This window comes from Sus scrofa, chromosome 6 (assembly GCF_054392235.1).
Source record: "Sus scrofa isolate SSC_HxYL_T2T_F1_AM1 chromosome 6, Sscrofa_HxYL_maternal_Yorkshire_Landrace_v2.0, whole genome shotgun sequence".
Taxonomy (NCBI): Eukaryota; Metazoa; Chordata; class Mammalia; order Artiodactyla; family Suidae; genus Sus; species Sus scrofa.
The window spans coordinates 173,124,240-173,140,748 of record NC_139388.1 but is presented as its reverse complement, the minus strand read 5'-3'; the positions used below and the strand labels follow the sequence as shown (position 1 = coordinate 173,140,748).

At 46.8% G+C, this 16,509-nt stretch overlaps 1 protein-coding gene across 49 annotated transcripts in view; it reads left to right on the top strand.

Annotated features, from left to right (window-relative positions):
* CCDC30 (coiled-coil domain containing 30) overlaps positions 1-12,889 on the top strand; it is a 104,556-nt gene extending 91,667 nt beyond the window's left edge. For 37 of the 49 annotated variants that reach the window (XR_014808569.1, XR_014808568.1, XM_084965442.1 and 34 more), the window contains 5 exons: positions 699-840; positions 3,537-3,673; positions 4,643-4,757; positions 12,095-12,180; positions 12,533-12,889. Coding sequence is in view for 47 of the 49 variants with exons in the window: in XM_084965442.1 (XP_084821568.1) it covers positions 699-840; positions 3,537-3,673; positions 4,643-4,757; positions 12,095-12,180; positions 12,533-12,710 (658 nt within the window). In the remaining 2 variants the exon portion in view is untranslated. The remainder of the gene's footprint in view (positions 1-698; positions 841-3,536; positions 3,674-4,642; positions 4,758-12,094; positions 12,181-12,532) is intronic. The other 12 variants (XM_084965453.1, XM_084965470.1, XM_084965451.1 and 9 more) reach the window with 1 other exon arrangement.
* The last annotated feature ends 3,620 nt before the right edge of the window (positions 12,890-16,509 follow it).

The following is a 16,509-nucleotide window of genomic DNA, read 5'->3' as shown; positions in this document are numbered from 1 at the left end:
GGGATCAGATCCAAGCCGCAGTGGCAACCTACACTGCAGCCGGAGCAATGCCAGATGCTTTAACCCACCCACTGTGCCGGGCCAGGGATCGAACCTGCACCTTGGTGCCCAGAGACACCACCGATCCTGTTGCACCGCAGTGGGAACTCCTATCTCACTGTATTTTGATTTGCCTTTTGTGCACAGCCGGTGATGTTGAACATCTCTCCATGTGTTTATTGGTGGTGCTGCTGAATATCTCAAAGTCAGGTCAAAATCAGAGTAAAAGTCTTGAGCAGAGGCCTTTATAGAACTAGCATTTAGAAGTCCAGACTCGAGGCAAGGGCTGGGAGCAGACCCAGGTATCTGGAAAGGAGGCAAGATGGAAGTGAGTTGTATATCTCATTGTCCAGGGCTATAGCCAAGAACTGGAAAATTTTAAATTAATGACCCAGTCGGTGGAGCAGGATTCAGAATGTTTTGACGTCAGGGATCAGAAGTCAAGGAGTTTCCAAGCTGGGGATGACTGAGTCTGGTGTTATTTAGGAGGTCGTACGTGGGGACCAGAAGTCCTGCAGATGCGAAGCAGGACACTTGCCCGCCTCTGGTGCCAGGCCCTGACAAAGCAAGAAGGGGAAACTCAAGAAAGGTGCGTCGTGAGGGGCTAAATAAGTGTTCCCTGCGCTCAGGCGCACCTGTGTTTCCATTGACTTTCGCAGAAACTACAACGAGAAACATCAGCACCACAAAGCCAAGCTTCGCAGAGTCAGGGATCATTTAGGTCATGAAGTAGAACAACGAGACGAGAGAATCAGACAACTCGAAAGCGACGTCCGAGCCCTGAAGCGGCAAGCGGAAAAGGTGAGGGGAGAGGCCGAGAGCTCACAGCGGGCGCTAGTGTCCCTCGTCTGGAGGAAGCCCATTCGTTCTTTTAATGTGTTCACGGCCTCTTCATCGGCTGGCTTTCCATTTATTTTCTTTGCACCCTTGTTCTGCTTTTTTTTTCTAGGGCCGCACCTGCAGCATATGGAGGTTCCCAGGCTAGGGGTCGAATCTGAGCTACTGCTGCCGGCCACAGCCACAGCCACAGCCACAGCCACGCCAGATCTGAGCCATGTCTGTGACCTGCCCCACAGCCCACGGCAATGCCAGATCCTTAACCCACTGAGAAAGGCCGAGGATGGAACCCACATCCTGGTAGTTACCAGTTGGGTTCGTTTCCACTGTGCCACACCAGGAACTCCTGCACCTTTTTCAATCCACCTGGTTGTGAAAGCCCCACCCAAAGGTGTGTGAGCCTCGCAGTGATGCTGTAGATCAAGCGGGACACTCGCTGAAATAGTCCGCCCGGACCGTTTAGGACCAGCGTCTTGCCTCCAGATGAAAATGTCTTTTCTCACCCACCTCGCAGGAGAGACGTCCAGACCACCCTCGGTAACGCGCTCGCTCATGCGGCCTTCGCTTTGCCTCACATTCCTGCCCAGTTTACATGCCAGTGAAGACGAGTGACCCCTCTTCATTCGATCCTTGGCTAGTGCCTTCAGCTTTTCGCTTTTTTCTTTTAGGCCCAAACCCATGGCATATGGAAATTCCCAGGCTAGGGGTGGAACCAGAGCTGCTGCTGCCAGCCTACACCGCAGCCGCAGCAAGGCGGGATCTGAGCTGCGTCTGCGACCGACACCACAGCTTGTGACAACGCCAGATCCTTAACCCACTGAGCAAGGCCAGGGAGGGAACCTGTGTCCTCATGGATACTAGTCGGGTTCGTTACTGCTGAGCCACGACGGGAACTCCTCTCCTTTTCCTTTGGAATTATAATTGACTTATATTCGTTTCAGGTATACAGCATAATGGTTCGATATTTATATGTATTGCTAAATGATCACAGTAAGTCTAGTTAACAATGTCTAGTTAACAATAAGTTAACAATGAGTCCAGTCAACATCCGTTGCCACACACGGTTACAGATTTTTTTCTTGTGATGAGAACTTTTAATATCTGCTGTCTTAGCAGCTTTCTTGCACGCAGTACAGCGTGAGTACCCGCTGTATACTCGCCTTGCGTGACAGCCCCGTGACTTATTCATAACTGGAAGTGTGTACCTTTCGACCTTCGGTCACTGCGCCCACCCCTCTCCACCCCTGGTAACCACCCATCTGTCCTCTAGGTCTATGAGTCTGGTTTTCTTGTTTGGGGGGTTTTTTTAGACACCAAGTATGTGGATGGTCATTTCCGAACAATTCATATTAGCACCTCATTGAAAGAAAGGAAGAAAGCCGCCCCTCTCAACCCTGCGATTCACCATCTGCCAGAGATCATTCCTCTCCTCCCACTCGCACTCGCTCCCATCCCTGGCAGATGCAAACAAACGCAAGAGGGAAAGGCATGTCCCTGGTACCACCGACAGGTCCTCGGTGAAGGGGGAAGGGCAGGCAGTTCTATACCTGGGAGCATCTAACTCCTCGCCACCGGTGATGTTTACGCACATCTGCTGACTCAGCACACGACTGTTAGTGTTGGAGTTCCCTTCGTGGCTCAGCTGTTAACGAACCCAGCTAGGATCCACGAGGATTCGGGTTCGATCCCTGGCCCAGCTCAGTGGGTTAAGGATCTGGTGCTGCCGTCAGCTGTGGTGTAGGTTGCAGATGCGTCTTGGATCCCGCGTTGCTGTGGCTGTGGTGTAGGCCAGCAACTGTAGCTCCCACTCAACCCCTAGCCTGGGAACTTCCATATGCCTCGAGCGTGGCCCTGAAAAAAAAAAAAAAAAAAAAAAGAATGTTAGTGTTGTTTCACAAAATATAATCCTTTATCATTTTGGCTCTAACGTCCTAGCTGTTGCTTTTAGGGAAAACATGGGTGGAAAGTGACACATGGCGTCAAACTTGAAATCATTTCTGCATCAGTAATGCGAGAATATTCTCAGGACTTGGCTTACGTGCTGGTCTTGCCAAGCCAACTGAGACCCTGACACTGGTTGTCAAGTGAGGTGGCTAAATTCCCATCGTCCTCCCTTGGCCTGAAAAAGACTAACTTCACAGCAGAAGGAAATGTGTTACATGGAAATCTTTTTCAATGTGAAACTTCAGAGAATTCAGTTGTATTTGTTAGTGCTTTGGAATTAGAATACAAATGAGAGCATTGAGACCTTATTAGAAGTTGAATGCTCAGATATTGTTAAATGTGAACCCCCCAAAAATGAGGAACTGGGAGTTTCCTGGTGGCTTAGTGGTTAAGGATCTGGCATTATCACTCCCGTGGCTTGGGTCACTGCTGTGGTGCAGGTTCGATCCCTGGCCTGGGAACTTCCACATGCCTCAGGCATCCTCCCCTCCAATAAAAAAGAATGAGTAAATGTCCAAACAAATTACATGTCATAAAATAACCAAAATAAATAGAAGAACAATCTAGCCGACAATGTCAGCAAACAGGTAAAGAGACTAGAAGACAGGAGACACGTCAAGAAGGCAGTTGGCTGGCAGAGTTTAGAAACGGACTCAGGCTCTTAAATGTGTAATTCTTTCTCCTGCTCGGGTAACTAGGGGCTTTATGATCCTTAGGAGAAGGAATTCCAGAAGCAGGTCATTGCCCAAAACGACACCCTGTCTCTAGAAAAAAGGAAACTTCGGGAGCAACTCGTGCGTCAGGAAGGAATAATTGACAAAAACAGGTGGATGTTGTCTTCTGTCCAGAAAAGGTAGGTGTGGCTCCCGAGTCGCCCCTGAACTGCGCAGAGAGGAGGCTTCGCCCGCAGCAAAGAGGCCCTTCCAGGGATGCGCCTCTGAGTTTGCGGCCCATCTCATAAACTGCTACTGCTTTTAGAAGTTCATACAAGTGACAGAAGTTGTGACATTAAAGAGGAAAATGGGGAGAAGGCGGGCTGGCCATTGGGATCGGCTCTTGCACGACAGCACTGCCTCCTGGGGACCCAGCCGTGCTCGAGCTGGCCCTCCTTTTACCCTGTGATAACCGGAAGCAAGGGGACAAGAGGCTCGGGCTGGCAGCCCCGCTCTGTCCTCTCTGGTTTTATTTTCTTCCACCCGTCGCTTTTCTCCACTCTGAGCCTCTGTTTCCTCATCTGCAAAAGAGGCTTCATAACAGTGTCTGTTCCAGCGGGGTTGTTGTGAGGATTAAAACGGGAAACGTTTTAAGCGCTCTGGGTGTGAACAGGCTGCAGTGCCTGTGTACCTGGTGAGCGCTGGGTAAGTGGTTGCTGCTGCGGCTGCTGCTTTTGCTTCTACTGTTCTCCTCCTCCCTCCCCCCTTCCCCCGTCCCCCCTTCTGCTGCTGCTACTGCTACTGCTACTGCAACAACAGCGTGGCTGAGATCAGAACCAGATGCAGTCTGTGTAGCTGCAAGGCTCGAAGGCACGCAGACTCCCTCCCCTAAATGGGGTTGTATCCCTCCTTCCGCTTCTCAAGGGCTGGCGTTGTGTCTTGCGTCTTCTTGCACGGAGTGTGTCTCTCCGTAGGTACTTAATGGCTGAGTACAGGCCAGAAGCTTCTTAATTTTCACTTGGTCTTGGAATATGGTAGGAATTATTCTGGCACAGTGGGTCCTAAAACCTGGCAGTGGGCTAAGACCCAGAGCCTGTGGGAAGTGGAATAGGGTTTTTAGGAATGATGCGGAAATGTTTAGTGACGCCTCTGATTTATGCCATTCTTAGAGTACTTTTCCTGGATCAAGAAAATAAGCATTTTCTGGAAAACAATCTCCAGCTCTCACAGCAGATTGATCTCTTAGAGCGTGTCGTAAGGAGCATCCTGATCCGCAGAGGGGAGGTAAGGGTGTCTGTGTCCTCCCCCTCCATCCTCCGCACGCTGCTGCGGCCTGCACGCGGCCTCCTGGCAGACTGGTAAGGAGCCTCGCTGGCTGCACACCAGGGCAGCAGGCCTCGCGACTGCGCTTGGCCAGCTTTGCTCTTCCCTGGCTCCGCTTGTGTGAAGCATGCTCCTCCTGTGTGATCCCAAAGCAACGGGTGTGTGCCTGCCAGCACACTCCTTAACACGCTGTGGTATCTTCACCTTTTCGCTTCTCTGTCTCATCATTTCAGCGGCGACATCCTGGAGGGCAAGGGTTTTATGGCATACGTCATATGACAGGTGTTCCGGATGATTTGAGAATGAATGGATGTTCAGTGACCTCACGTGGATGACTCATTCGCAGCTACCCTGGTGGCCACGTATAATTCTAGCCCCATCTGAGAGAGGAGCCCGTTTGAGCCTCAGCAAGGGAAAGTGAAGCTTGATTGGTCTGGCAAGGAGTCAGGCCTAAGGAGAAAAGCAATTATGTTACAGAAATCCAGGCAGATAGGTAGCCAAGTCCAGAGGGATGCATCAAATAATCTAAGTTCACAGGGGGAGACTTATAAACAAAATGTGATTCCCCCCCCCCCAAAAAAGAGGAAAATAATCGAAGTTCAGGAGTTCCCGGCTTGGCTCAGCAGAAACGAATCTGAGTAGTCTCCCTGAGGACAATTGAGGCCTGGCCTCGCGCTGTGGGTAAGGATCCAGTGTTGCCCTGAGCTGTGGTGTATGTCACAGACACGGCTCGGATCTGGTGTTGCTGTGGCTGTGAAGCTGCAGAAGCTGCAGCTCCAATTCAACCCCTAGCCTGGGAACCTCCATGGGCCATGGATGTGGCCCCTAAAAGACCAAAAAAAAAAAAAAAAAAAAATCTAAGTTCAGAGGAGGTCCAGGGTTTGGCTGATGAGTGAGTCAACCAGAGGGACTTCAAAAAGCATTCAGACTTCAAAGTTGCATTCTGAGCCCAGGGTGGAGGCTGCATGCTTTCTTCCGTGGCTTATAGCACCTGGGCACTTCTTCCCAGGGTGTTTTACAGCAGCTCCTGTGCGTCGGGTACTGTTGCTATGAGCATACGACTTGCATCATGTTGATCTCAGAAAGGTGATTGTTTCCAAGTTGTCGAGTTGTTTTGCAGATTATATCAAAAGCAGAGCTGCTGGAGTTCCCTGGTGGCCTAGCAGTTAAAGAACCTGGCATTGTCAGTGCTGTGGCTCAGGATGCTACAGTGGTGAGGGTTTGATCCCTGGCCTGGGAATTTCCACATGCCATGGACATACACACACACACACACAAAAGTATAACTGCCAGGTTATACGATTTAATTTCCAACAGTTTGTCTCTGCTTGAGCTACAACTGTTTTTTGGTTTTTTTTTTCAGGGCTGCACCTGCAGCATATGGAAGTTCCCAGGCTAGGGGTTGAATCAGAGCTACAGCTGCTGGCCTTTGCCAGGGCCACAGCAACGCCAGATCCGAGCCGTGTCTGCAACCTACACCACAGCTCACGGTAACACCAGATCCTTAACTCACTGAGCAGAGCCAGTGATCAAACCTGCATCCTCATGGACCCTAGTTGTGTTCGTTAACTGCTGAGCCACTAAGGGAACTCCAACAACTGCTTTTTTTAAAAAAATGATTATAATTGATTTACAATGTTCTGTCAATTTTTGTGGTTTAGCAAAGTAACCCAGTTATACACATATACGACTGTTCTTAATTGTCTAGTCGTTCTCTCTTTTGCTTAATCATTCATTCAACAAACATGTAACAATTCCGAGAAGCATGGTAGGCCCCAGGCATATGGAAGCTGTTCCTGTTCTCAGAGGCCTTCTGTCTAGTAGAGAAGGACCCACACATACTTGAGTGAGTACTATGGTGTCATGGGTGCTGGGTTACAGGCCTTAATGGGGTATATGTAGGACCCTCGCTTTGAGATCCACAGTACAATCATAATCAGATCAAGATAAGAAGTATCACATGGGTGTTCCCTTCGTGGTGCAGTGGTTAACGAACCCAACTAGGAACCATGAAGTTGTGGGGTTCGATCCCTGGCCTTGCTCAGTGGGTTAAGGATCTGGCGTTGCCATGAGCTGTGGTGTAGGCCGGCAGCTATAGCTCCGATTAGACCCCTAGCCTGGGAATCTCCATATGCTGCGGGTGCAGCCCTAGAAAAGACAAAAAAAAAAAAGAAAGAAAAAAAAATATCACATGGGTCAGAACTACAGGACATCAAGCTCAGTATTCCATGTGTGACAAAGGTACCAAGTTGTAACATCTCTTGACAGGTATTAGAATAAACAACTCCAAAATTGTTTTTAAACCTAGAATCTTATGAGAGTTCCCTGGTGGCTTAGTGGATTAGGGGTCCAGCGTTGCCACTGCTGTGACTTAGGTAGCTGCTGTGGCCAGAGTTTGATCTCTGGCCCCAGGGACTTCCACATACCATGAGTATGACCAAAAATAAAAACAAAAAAAAGAATTATAAACTTAGAATCTTAATTCGATTCTCTCATTTTACCCGAGGGATTTTTTTTTTTTTTTTTTGTCTTTTTTTAGGGCTGCACCCATGGCATATGGAGGTTCCCAGGCTAGGAGTCGAATCAGAGCTCCAGCCTACGCCACAGCCACAGCAATGTGGGATCCGAGCCTCGGTCTGCGACCTCCACCACAGCTCACAGCAGCGCCGGATCCTTAACCCACTGAGCGAGGCCAGGGATCAAACCCCACAACCTCTTGGATACTAGTCAGATTCCTTTCCTCTGAGCCACAATGGGAACCAGAGAGGTGAAATGACATGTCTGAGGCCACGTAGCTATTTTGGTTACATTTCCCAGGTCTCTTGATTCTCAGCGATTACGACATAGATAAACGGATCCGTATCCAGACCCTGAGCTCAGACGTATCCTAGCTCACTTCCTTCCTTGGGGCTAAAATGGTGACAGGTTGACATTTGCTAGGCACTTACCCCCTGCCTGGGACTGTGCGAAGCGTTTTATGTGTATGATCTCGTGTAATCCACAAAATAATCTCATATGAAAAGTCCGTCATTCTGTTCTCACAGTCGAAGGAACTGAGACCGAGAGGTGACGTGACAGGGTTGCTGGATGTTATCAGATCGCGCAGCTGATAAGTAGAAAAACAGGCCTGAAACCAGCTCCCTGTGGTCCCTGCTCTTGGCCACTGTCTCATCATCATACCCCAGTCAACTCCTTCCCTTGCAGGGGCGTTAGAGCGACGGGCAATATGACCTGTAACAGACCATATGGGTCCCCGCACTGTAACGCCGTCTCTTCTCAGTCGGATTATAAACTCTGTCCATCTTGTGATCCACTGTTTCCCAAACCCTTAGCACCAGGTGACTGCAACCACTTCCTAACTCATCTCCTTTCCTCCCCGCCTAACGTGTGGGGCCCACACCACTAGACTCTTTGCCATGAAACATGCTTGATTTCATCGTACTTCATGCCAAAGAGTTTGGCATGAGTGCCTTTGTCCAGAAGATAAAGTTTGTTCATCCAGCAAATACTGAGGGACCGTATACAGTGCGTCAGGCCTCCTGCTGGTCCCATTTGGTTGAAAATGGTGATGAACACAGGAGAGGGCCTGCCCTCCCAGGACTCGGGCCTCCTGAGAGCGACAGTCAGGTGCCCGGCACCCACTGTGGGCTGGGATAATTTCTCCGAGAGCAGTGGGCCCAGGACGCCGAGGGCGCAGGGGACGTGGTGTCTCAACTCGTCTGGGGTGGCCAGGGGAGGCTTCCAGAGTTGCTGATGTCTAAGCCGGCAGAGCTGAAGCCATGTAGGAACTTTCCATGCTCCAAATACCTTTCCGACGAGCCATAAGAAATGAAACTAGTCCATTCGCCACCTCCCCAAAGCCCCGACACTCCCTCTGTTAACATGCATTTCCTCTGCTTGGAAGGACACAGCTTATCTCCCCTCTGGCATCTTTCCCGTCTTTGTCTTTTGAAGTCCTGTGGTTCTTTTGGTCTATGGCCAGAGGGGTCTTTAGCAAATGTATGTAACCGAGCAGAGCGACACAGCACCCTGCAAGGACCTCCCTCAGGCCTCAGGATAAAAGCCACGTTTCCTGGCATGGTCTTTGTATGCTCTGTGACCAGGCCCCTGTCTGTGTTGGTCCATGTTTTTCTGAGAAGGAATATTTGGTTTTTAAAGTCATGGAACTCAACAGTTGCTTTTTCATGATTTAAAGCGACAGAAAATATTTTCCAGAATATTAAGTAAAAACATAGCTAAGTAAATAGAATGGAATGATTCTATCAGCTAATATGAGATAATTCCTATAGAAAATTAGATATAAAAAGCAGACGAGTAGGACAGAGAGAGTCTGGAGACCCGGGCTTTTATGCCACACGGACTATGGGTGCAGAATGTGGAGTTACTTGTTTTGTGTGCGCAGTTTATAAATGCATCCTCTGTGCTCAGTAAGCAGACTGCCTTCCCCAGGGAAGGCTGCCCATTCATTCTGCGGGGGGGGGGGCGTAAAAAATAAGGCTGGCATTGAAAAACGCTACTATAAAAAATATGGCCTCTATGTATTATTGAAAGATACTTTTATTTGTTAAAGTAACTTTGGTTTATAGCATTATAAGTTCCATGTGTATAATATTATACCTCGACTTCTCTGTACACCACAGCCTGCTCACCACGCCAGGTGGCGCTTCCCTCCTTCGCCGTACGGTGGAACCCCTTTACCCGTTTCACCCTCCCCGCCGTCGCCCCCGATAAGCCACTGCTCTGGTCTTGGACCTATGTTTTTATTTTTGTTTGGTTTGTTCTTTATTAGTATTATTCTACATATGCGTTAAATCCTACGGTATTTGTCTTTCTCTGCCTGACATTTTACTTTACACAGTACCTTCACGGTCCACCCATGTTGTCACAAACGGCATGAATCATCTTCTGGCGGAGTTCTCCTGTTTTGTGTGTTGTATGCGATACCCCCCATCTTCTTCGTCCACACGCATCCACGGGCGTACACTCAGGTTGCTTCCCTGCCTTGGCTGCTATGATGATGCCCTAGGGGTGCATGTATCTTCTCAAATTACTGCTTTTGTGTTCGTCAGGTGAATACCCAGAAGTGGAGCAGCTGGATCATGGAGTCGTTATTCTCTTTTTGAGGAACCTCCATACAGTTTTCCGTAGTGACTACGCCAATTTATATTCCCACCAGCAGTGTAGGAGGGGTCCCTTTTCTCCCCATCCTTGCCAGCACTCATTATTTCTTGCCTTTTTGATAAGAGCCATTCTTTTTTTTTTTTTTTTTTTTTTTAGAGCTGCACCCATGGCATATGGAAGTTCCCGGGCTAGGGGGCCAAGTGGAGCTGCAGCTGCTGGATCTGAACCTCGTCTGCAACCTACACCGCAACTCATGGTGATGCTGGATTCTTAACCCACTGAGAAGGCCAAGGAGCAAACCCCCATCCTCATGGATACGAGTCGGGTTCATTACCACTGAGCCACAGTGGGAACTCCAGTGATAGCCATTCTAACAAGCGTGAGGTAATACCTCCCTGTGGTTTCGATTTGCATTTCTCCAATAATTGGTGATGCTGAACATCTTCTCCTGTCCCTGCTGGCCATCTGTCGGTCTTCTTTGGGAAAAAAAATGTTTATTCATAGCCTCTCTGGCCATTTTTTAATTGGGTTGTTTGGTTTTTTGTTGTTGAAAGTAAGACATGTCTAATTACCAAATATTCCATAGGTAATAGAGGATACATTTTTCCCCAATTTTGTTGAGATGTAATTGACATATAACATTGTATGAGTTTAAGCCGTACAATGTAATGATTTCATATGTGTTTAGATGGCAAAACGATCACCACAATAAGACTAGTTAACATCCATCCTCTCACCTAGTTATAATTTTTTTTTCCTTATGATGAGAACTTTTCAGATATACTCTCAGAGTTCCCTGGTGGCTCAGTGGGTTAAGGATCCAATGCTGTCACTGCTGTGGCTCGGGTTTCTGTGCTGGCAAGGTTTTGATCCCTGGCCCAGGAACTTCCACGTGCTGTGGGTTTGAACCAAAAAAAAAAAAAAAAAAAAAAAAAAAAATCTGCTCTCTTAGCAACTTTCAGTATATCCAACACAGCAGAGTTAACTGCAGTCGCCGGGTTGTGCATGACATCCCCAGAACCCCTTTCTCCTGCCACAGAAGCACGCACCTTTCGGCCACCTTCACCTAATTCCCCCTTCCCCCACTGCCCACCCCTGACAACCACAAATCTGACCTCTGGTGCCATGGGGTTGTTCTTCCTGGATTCCGAGTGTATGTGAGCTCCTGCAGTTTTTGTCTTCCTCTCTGACTTATTGCACTTAGCATGATGCTCTCAAGGTCCATCCGTGTTGTCACAAGTGGCAGAATTTCCTTATTTTATTTAAAAAAGAATTTATCGGAGTTACTGATGTGGCACAGCGGAAACGAGTCCGACTGGGAACCATGAGGTTTCGGGTTTGCTCCCTGGCTTCGCTCAGTGGGTTAAGGATCTGGCGTTGCTGTGAACTGCGGTGTAGGCCAGCGGCTGCAGCTCTGATTAGACCCCTAGCCTGGGAACCTCCATATGCCGGGGGTGCGGCCCTAAAAAGACAAAAAAATAAAATAAAGAAGGATGTGTTTTGACTGAATAGTATCCCTTTATACACATCTTTAGTCATTCATCCATCAGTGGACACTTACGTTGCGTCCATGTCTTGGTTATTGTGAATAAGGCTGCTATAAATATGGAATGCAGATATCTCTTCAGGATAGTGATTTCGTTTCCTTCAGATAAATACTCAGGAGTGGGATTCCTGGGTCATATGGTGGTTCTATCTTTAATTTTTTTGAGAAGCCTCCATGCTATTTCCTGTGGTGGCAGCACCAATATTCGTTCCCACCAAAAGTGCTCAAGAGTTCCCTTTTCTCCACATTTTCTCTCTTGTCTTTTTTTTTTTTCCCAATGCCTGTGCCCGAGGCACATGCAAGTTCCAAGGCCAGGGACTGAATCTGAGCCACAGCTGCGACCTCCACTGCAGCTGTGGCAATGCTGGATCATTTGAACCCACTGCAGCAGGCCAAGGATCGAATCTGCACTTCTGCAACCACCCAAGCTGCTGCAGTTGGCTTTTTAACCCGCTGCACCACAGCAGGAACTCCTCTCTGGTCTTTTTGAGGGTGGCAGTTCTAACAGGTGTGAGGTGAGGGGATTACATTTTTAACAAAAAATATATATAAAGCATAAGTCCTGGGGTCATATTGCCAGTGGTTTATCATTATAACTTTTTAACATTCACCTTTTTTTTTTTTTTTTTAGGAAACCACAGTTAGTGACATCCCTGAATTTGAAGCATTGAATAAAATCATGCCCTTACCAAACTCTGGTAAAATCAGGGCAATCAGGTTAGTAAAATCAGGACAGTCATTGTTGCCTTGCTTGAGAGTCACAACTGCCTAACTAGTTCTAGTTGCTGCCTTGAGAAAGCATAGCATTTGGGGGTAATTCTTCTCTATATTTAGTATTTGAATCATCTTCTAATTCCTCCTCCCCTTGCCACCCTTCACCCCCACACTTGACAGAATCCTGACTTAAGATAGAAAACAATGAACATAAGTTTAAGGTCAGTTTTATTTGGGTTTCTTGGTGTTTGACAGCTGGAAAAACTGAAACCCTATTGATGCCTTAACCTTATAACCCCAACATACTGCCAAGAGATCCTGCCTCTACAAAGTCGTCACGTGTGGCCTTTCTTAGTTTTTCAGGACCGGGTTTGGTAGAGTCGGCCAAAAGCCTTCAGGAGACCGAAGAACATACGTCGGAAGAAACAGTGGCCAGCCCCAAATCCCCTAGGTCTCTTTTGTGTTCACAGAATTCTGAAGCTGGATGCGTAAAGGTAGCTTCTCCGAAAGAGACCTATCACATCCAAGAATAAGGCTGCAAGTTGGCACTACACAATCACTGGTGTCTAAAACTAGACTGATCAAAGCTGCTAACGCAAGCTTGGGCTTGTAGGTGGAGCATGATGTGGAGAAGAGTTACAGCAGATCTTCACTGGGCACCAACCAGGAGTCTTCAAAATTGCTGGTAGATTCATTAAAGCTCTTCCAAAAATGGGTTTCTCGAGTGTGTTGGTACCCACAAAGACCCCTTGCATTGATCAGTGTCATGACTTGAGTCCAATTGCTTAATAGGTTTTTGTTCAGCAGAGCACAGTCACAGCTAATTCAGCATTTTATCTTTTCTGATTATCATGGGTATTTTCTTATTTATTTTTTAAAAGTGAAAAGCATGTGATCACCTTAAAGCAAATATTTTAGGAAAAAAACCTATGCAATGCACATTCTTTTTTTTTTTTTTTTTTATGCTTTTCAGGGCCGCACCTGCCGATTATGGAAGTTCCCAGGCTAGGGGTCAAATCAGAGCTGCCGCCACCAGCCAAAGCAACACCAGATCCTAGCCGGGTCCATCACCTACACCACAGCTCACGGCCACGCCAGACACAACTCACTGAGCAAGACCAGGGATCAAACCAACATCCTCATGGATACTGAGCCACAACAGGAAGTCCTACCATGCATTCTTAACATAACTAGTCTCATTTGTTCTTTTCTGGTTCTTATTCAAATGCATATATTTTGTTTTTTATTACTCAATGAATTTTATTACATTTATAGTTGTACAATAATCATCACAACCAAATTTTATAGCATTTCTATAAAATCCCAAACCCTCAATGCATCCCTCCCACCCCCCAACCTGTCTCACTTGGAAACCATAAGTTTTTCAAAGTCTGAGAGTCAGTATCTGTTCTGCAAAGAAGTTCATTGTATCCTTTTTTTCAGATTCCACAGGTAAGTGATAGCATTTGATGTTGGTGTTTCATTGTCTGACTTCACTTAGCATGGTAATTTCTAGGTCCATCCAGGTTGCCTCAAATGCCGTTATTTCTTTCCTTTTAATGGCTGGGTATCAAATGTATATATTTTAAATGGTTACTGTACATCCATTTGCATAGTCTGATTTTAAATTTAACATATCTTGGAGTTCCCATCGTGGCGCAGTGGAAATGAATCTGACTAGGAACTATGAGGTTGCAGGTTCGATCCCTGGCCTCACTCAGTGGGTTAAGGATCTGGCATTGCTGTGAGCTGTGGTGTAGGCTGCAGATGCAGCTCAGATCCTGTGTTGCTGTGGCTGTGATGTGTCTCTGATTAGACCCCCAGCCTAATCTGGGAACCTTCATACACCATGCGTGTGGCTCTAAAAAGCAAAATAATAATAATAATAATAATTAAATATATCATAAAACATTTTATCATATTGCAAGACTTTATAATTACTCTTTCAGTAGCCACATGGTATTCTATCATGGTAATGTTCTATAAATTCTCCTGTTGTTTGAATTTCACTTCTACTTTTTTCGATATTTAAGATTATGCTGTGATGGGAGTTCCCACTGTGGCTCAGTGGTAATGAATCTGACTAGTATCCGTGAGGATGCAGGTTCCATCCCTGGCCTCGTTCCGTGGGTTAAGGATCCATCATTGCCTTAGCTGGTGGTATAGGTCAAAGATGCAGCTTGGATCTGGCTTTGCTGTGGCTGGGTGTATGCTGGCAGCTGCAGCTCTGATTTGACCCCTAGCCTGGGAACCTCCATGTGTCACATGTACGGCCCTAAAAAGCAAAAATAAAAATAAAAATTTTTGTTTAATTTAAAAAAATTAAAAGAAGCCTAAAAAAAAAGATTAGGAGTTCCTGTTGTAGCTCAGTGGTTAACGAATCCAACTAGGAACCATGAGGTTGTCGGTTCGATCCCTGGCCTTGCTCAGTGGGTTAAGGATCCAGTGTTGCTGTGAGCTGTGGTGTTTGTCACAGATGCGACTCAGATCTGGCATTGCTGTGGCTGTGGTGTAGGTCGCAGACGAAGCTTGGATGCCGCGTTGCTGTGGCTCTGGCATAGGCCGGTGGCTGCAGCTCCGATTAGACCCCTAGCCTGGGAACCTCTATGTGCTGCAGGAGCGGCCCTAGAAAAGGCAAAAAGACAAAAAAAATATATATATATATATATATGTATATATATGTATGTGTGTGTATATATATATGTATATATATGTATGTGTATATATGTATATGTATATATATGTATGTATATATATATATATATATGTGTGTGTATATATATATATATGCTGTGATGAAAGCCATAGTAAATGTAGCTATTTTCTTGAGTTATTCCAAAAAATACATTTACAGGATTGGCATAATTTGGTTAAAAGATAGTTTTGGTAATCCCTTGTGAAATTGCTTTTTAAAAAAGATTGTTGTCGACATACTCTTTCTGTAGTTGAACTCTTCGAGCCTCTGTTTCTTGAGCCATGAAATGGGGGCAACAGTAATTCCTGTCCCGTAGAGTCGTGGGGACCAAATGGAACGGAGCGTGTCTTTAGCACTGAGTAAAAGCTAGGATACTAGATATCATTGTTACCTAGTAATGAGTGTGCTAGTATTATCCAGCAGTTTGAGTGTACTAGTTTTTCCACAACCTCATCAACATTGGATATTATCAATTTTTAAAATTTATTCTAAAATAGTTGCTGTAGAACTCTGCTGAAGGGTGCGTTCTGCTGCTCCTTCCCTTCCTCCCCTTTCCTCCTTATTCTCCTCTTTCTTCTTCACCTTCAATGGAGGGAGAGAGGGAGAGCAAGGAGAGAGGGGAACTAACGAGAAATTATTTGAAAAGAACTAAGTTGAGACACACTGAATTTTTATGTGTAACCCTTGCTTCCTCAGACCACTGAACTGGAAAGGACGGTCAAAGGATGGAAGAAATAGGGAGTTCCCGTCGTGGCGCAGTGGTTAACGAATCCGACTAGGAACCATGAGGTTGCAGGTTCGATCCCTGGCCTTGCTCAGTGGGTTAAGGATCCGGCCTTGCTGTGAGCTGTGCTGTAGGTCACAGACGTGGCTTGGATGTGGCGTTGCTGTGGCTGTGGTGTAGCAGGCAGGTACAGCTCCTCCAATTAGACCCCTAGCCTGGGAACCTCCATATGCCACTGGAGCGACCCTAGAAAGACAAAAAGACCAAAAAAAAAAAAAAAAAAAAAAAAAAAAGAGAGAGAGACATGTAGGAAGTAATAGCTGTTATATTGAATTCAAGCCTTACTCGATTCACTCCATTTATTGAATCTATGTATTGAATCCCTACCATGTGTTTGCTGTTCAACAGTGGACACCCTGGCTACATCTGAGAAGACAAACATGGAGAGGCTCGGTGTTTGTTGTCCAGCCCAAGCCCCTGTGCCACAGCACAGTGAGGACAAACAAACGAAAACATTGAGTTTGGAGCAGAGAAAGGCTTATTGGGCCAAGCCAGGTGAATGGAGAACTTGTGCTCAAAAGACCTGAACTCCCCACTGGCTTTCAGGGAAGAGTTTTTCAAAGCAACATTTGGGTGATGGCTGCAGGGTGTGACTTTCTTCTGATTGGTTGTTGGTGGGTAACAGGGTTGGCGGTCCAGGAGTCGCATTCATCAGCCTTCTAGTTCTGGCCAGTCTGGGGTCTCAGAGGTAGTTACGCTCCTCCAGCTGGATGGGTGGCGTGGGTCCTACCGAACTCCAAGGTCTGTGTCAGATTGCCCTGCACATCCCTCAAGGAGGAACTCCGCTTCTCCCTGAATGACGTGTTTTCAGTGCTTTTGTGTCTGCATTCCCTCACTTCCCCGGTTAGTAACT